We start from the raw sequence: 3,373 nt of genomic DNA, 5'->3' as shown, positions 1-3,373 counted from the left end.
AACTAGCATTTATTAAGGGTTTAATATGCACCAAGAGTCTCACATACCTTGCAATTACCCTGAGATAGATATTGCTAGTTCCCTATTACAAGAAAAAAAGAGAGTGAGAGAGAGAGAGAGAATTGCAAAAAACAAAAAACAAAATTCAAGTTTATAAACTCCTCCAGTTCAGGGTCCAGGCTTTTTCCACCATATTACACTGATGCTACCTACAATATTATGAAAATTTCATTTAGAAACATGGAACTAGTTATATGAGAGATCACTTACCTTTTTATGCTTTAGAATGAAAATGAAGTTATTGCAGCATCTACCAGTTGTCCCTCTGCTCTAGTGTTTATTACCTAGTTTACAAGCACCTTTGTGTTTAAATCTTGACAAACTTGTTTGGAAGCCCTAGAGGTTATAATGAAAGTGAATAGAAAAAACTCTCCTCCCAATTTGAAAACATTAGAGAACTTTCTAGCCGTCTGGAGATGATGTCTGTTATTGTTGTTCAGGACCTGAAACCCGACTCACTTGATTTTGAAAACAACACCTCGCCTTTCCTGCATAGAACCACTCTCCCCATTTATAGTTTCAGTAGAGCTGTCTGCCATTGAAGATGCCCTCCCCTGGAGCGCCTGGGTGGCTTAGTCAGTTAAGCATCCAACTCTTGATTTTAGCTCAGGTCATGATTTCAGGGTTCTGGGACCGAGATCTTAGGGCTCTGAGCTCAACGTAGAGTCTGCTTGAGGTTCTCTCCCTCTCCTTCTCCCCCAACCCCAATAAATACATAAATAAAAACCTTTTAAAAAAAATAATTAAGAACAACATTAATATGCCCTCACTTTTCCTGACCAAGGGGAGATAAACCAAGGCTGAATGTTCCTCACACCCATCCAAGATTCAGATTTTGTGCAGAGATTGAAAGGGAGAAAATAACTGATATAAATACATCCCAAAGGCATCACACTCTGCTCATTCTTTCTTCAGCTCTGCACAGATTCTTATGCTTATTTCATTTATTCATCTACTCCTTCAGTTCCATATATTTCTTTATTTCTTCCCCCTTTATTGACTAGAGTCAGTTTCTGTCACCAGGAATCCAAATACCTGAAATGATAAACCAAGTCGCCCTTGGCAAATCATAACACAGGGCTCCAGGGTTCCTTCTCTCCTGGATGTCTGTATTTGCAGGATGTGCCCTTGCCATGATCAATTTGCTATAAGCAACTAATCCCATCTAAAATAGTCATGACTGATAATACTTCAAGTTGTGTCATCTACGGAAAGAAATTTTAATTCAGTGGGAAACCCAAGAAAACTAGAAAACATTGCAGACACAGAGGAGTGAGACTCCAATGAAGAGATCACACATATGCTAAGTAAAATAAAGTAAAAGTAATATACTTATGATCGATTTTCTAGAAAAGATTTCTAGAAACCTGTTCTAGAATAATCCATAATAATTAATGTTGTCTGAACAGTGTCCTCCAGGACCCTCTGCCCTAGAATATTTCCATAATTTGCAGAATCTATGCTTAGAAAATCTCTCTGAGATATTCTTAATTAACCAGTTGTTGAATATTGTAACCCAAGACCATGACAATTTATGCTTGGTTACTTCCACACTTAGACTTATTGGAGTTTAATTTCAATTTTTAAAAAAGAAAAATCTACTTTAAAAAAAAAGATATCATCTACCCCTTTCACCATGAGGAGCGGGTTTCCCTGCAGACTGCTCAGGGGGTAAATCCATAGGATTGAAGCTAATCTGTGCTATCTCTTGCTGCTGACCTGATCTTTGCACACCAATAGTGAAAACGGTAGGAAACTACAACCGTCCTCACCATCTTGTTGACTGTTCCTTACGCTCCTCTCTGAAGCAGGCTTTTTGAACCAAGGACAAGAGAAATTACCAAGTAACTTCTGTATCATTTAATCTGCAGGTAAACATAGGGCTAGAGACCACTGTTTCCTCGGAGGCTTCCAATTAAAAAGGATTAAGAAAAAAATCCATGTCCTAAGCTTCCCCGTTTTCTCAGCATCATCACTTTACTCCATCTAAGAACCTTAGCTGCCACCGTATCCTATAAATACCAGCTATATTTTGAGAAAGACTCAAATCAGACAACTGAAATTGCATTTACAAAGTCAGGTCAAAATAGCATAGCATCTAGAACCTAAACACTAGAGTCCCACTCTTCTGCTTTGTTCACTCCGGACTCCTGGTTGGACAACACTTCCCACTCTCTGCTCTATTAAATCATCCTTATCCTTTGAGGCATAGATGGTTCCCTTCCTCCATAAAAGAGTCTGTAGCCCATTGACCTCCTGATGCATTCCTCCCCTGGGATCCATTCATACCCAGAAATTCCTGGAGTCTCTTGAGGCACTTAGCATCGCTAGCTGTGCATACTCTGACTTCTGGGAGAGCTCAAGGCCCTTCTCCTCCCATTTAGATCCTGGCAAGGTCCAAGCATACAATAAAGCAGTGACACACAACTGAACCCCACTGCTGACGGAGCACAGGAGGGAGATATTTAGCTGGAAGGATAAAAATGAGGTGAGGGGTTTGCTTTTTTTTTTTTTAACTAAAAAAAGGAATTTGTTTATTGAGGGCAAGAGGATGCAAACAATATAAAAATCAAAAGCTTATCTGACTTTTCTTTCTCTGCTTCTCAAATGGGGGTTGGATTTTATCTGTACATGTTCTGAGGGTCCCCAACTGCCAATGGAATCCTTTATAGAGGGGGAAGCTGTGGGACAGATTCTTTAAGAGACCCTTCGCAAGAACTCTCATTGGGCAGGAATGGTGCTCAATATCACCTATTTCTTTCCCTTCTGCTGCATGTGTACTACAAAATAGTCATTGCATGCAATGGTGAGCCCTGTGATTAGCGAGAAGAAGCTCTGGAAGCCCACTTTGCCATATCGGCACTGGTCGAGGTCCTTCATTATTTTGTCTACGGCCAGAGGGTCTTTCTGATTTTCCAAAAATCCAGGGAACTCCTTTTCCACGAGTACTCGCAGGTCCTCCTTTGTTAAGTAGCCTTTATCACCAGCAAACTTGTGAAACGTGAACATCATGGTGTCCATGGCATGTTCCGTTTGAGATGGCATTTTGGTGAGGTCTGTTGAAACCTTGGCCCGAGACAAAGCAGGGACCGAGTGGTTTGCTTTTAAAAGAATTTCCTTCCCTTGTGTGTGGTAAAAAAATTATCAGGTCAATATTAGCAACTGGTACAACCTTGACCTGCCTCTAGAGTAAGTCCACATTGAAAGGGACATGGGGAGATTTGAGTGTCGTTTGGATAAGCAAGCAGAGATAGAGAAGACACTAGGTCTATAGGCAATAGACATTCCTCTCCTGCAAGTCCAAGGACAATGT

The 3,373-nt window shown here is 40.5% G+C and overlaps 1 protein-coding gene across 1 annotated transcript; it reads right to left on the bottom strand.

Moving 5' to 3' along the window:
• Positions 1-2,784: 2,784 nt before the first annotated feature.
• LOC122910311 (protein S100-A10-like) lies at positions 2,785-3,105 on the bottom strand. Its single transcript, XM_044254958.1, has one exon. The coding sequence runs from the start codon at positions 3,103-3,105 to the stop codon at positions 2,812-2,814; it is 294 nt and encodes a 97-aa protein (XP_044110893.1). The 3' UTR covers positions 2,785-2,811.
• Positions 3,106-3,373: the final 268 nt, after the last annotated feature.

This window comes from Neovison vison, chromosome 6 (genome assembly GCF_020171115.1).
Source record: "Neovison vison isolate M4711 chromosome 6, ASM_NN_V1, whole genome shotgun sequence".
Lineage (NCBI taxonomy): Eukaryota > Metazoa > Chordata > Mammalia > Carnivora > Mustelidae > Neogale > Neogale vison.
This window is presented reverse-complemented; position numbering and strand designations above follow the sequence as displayed.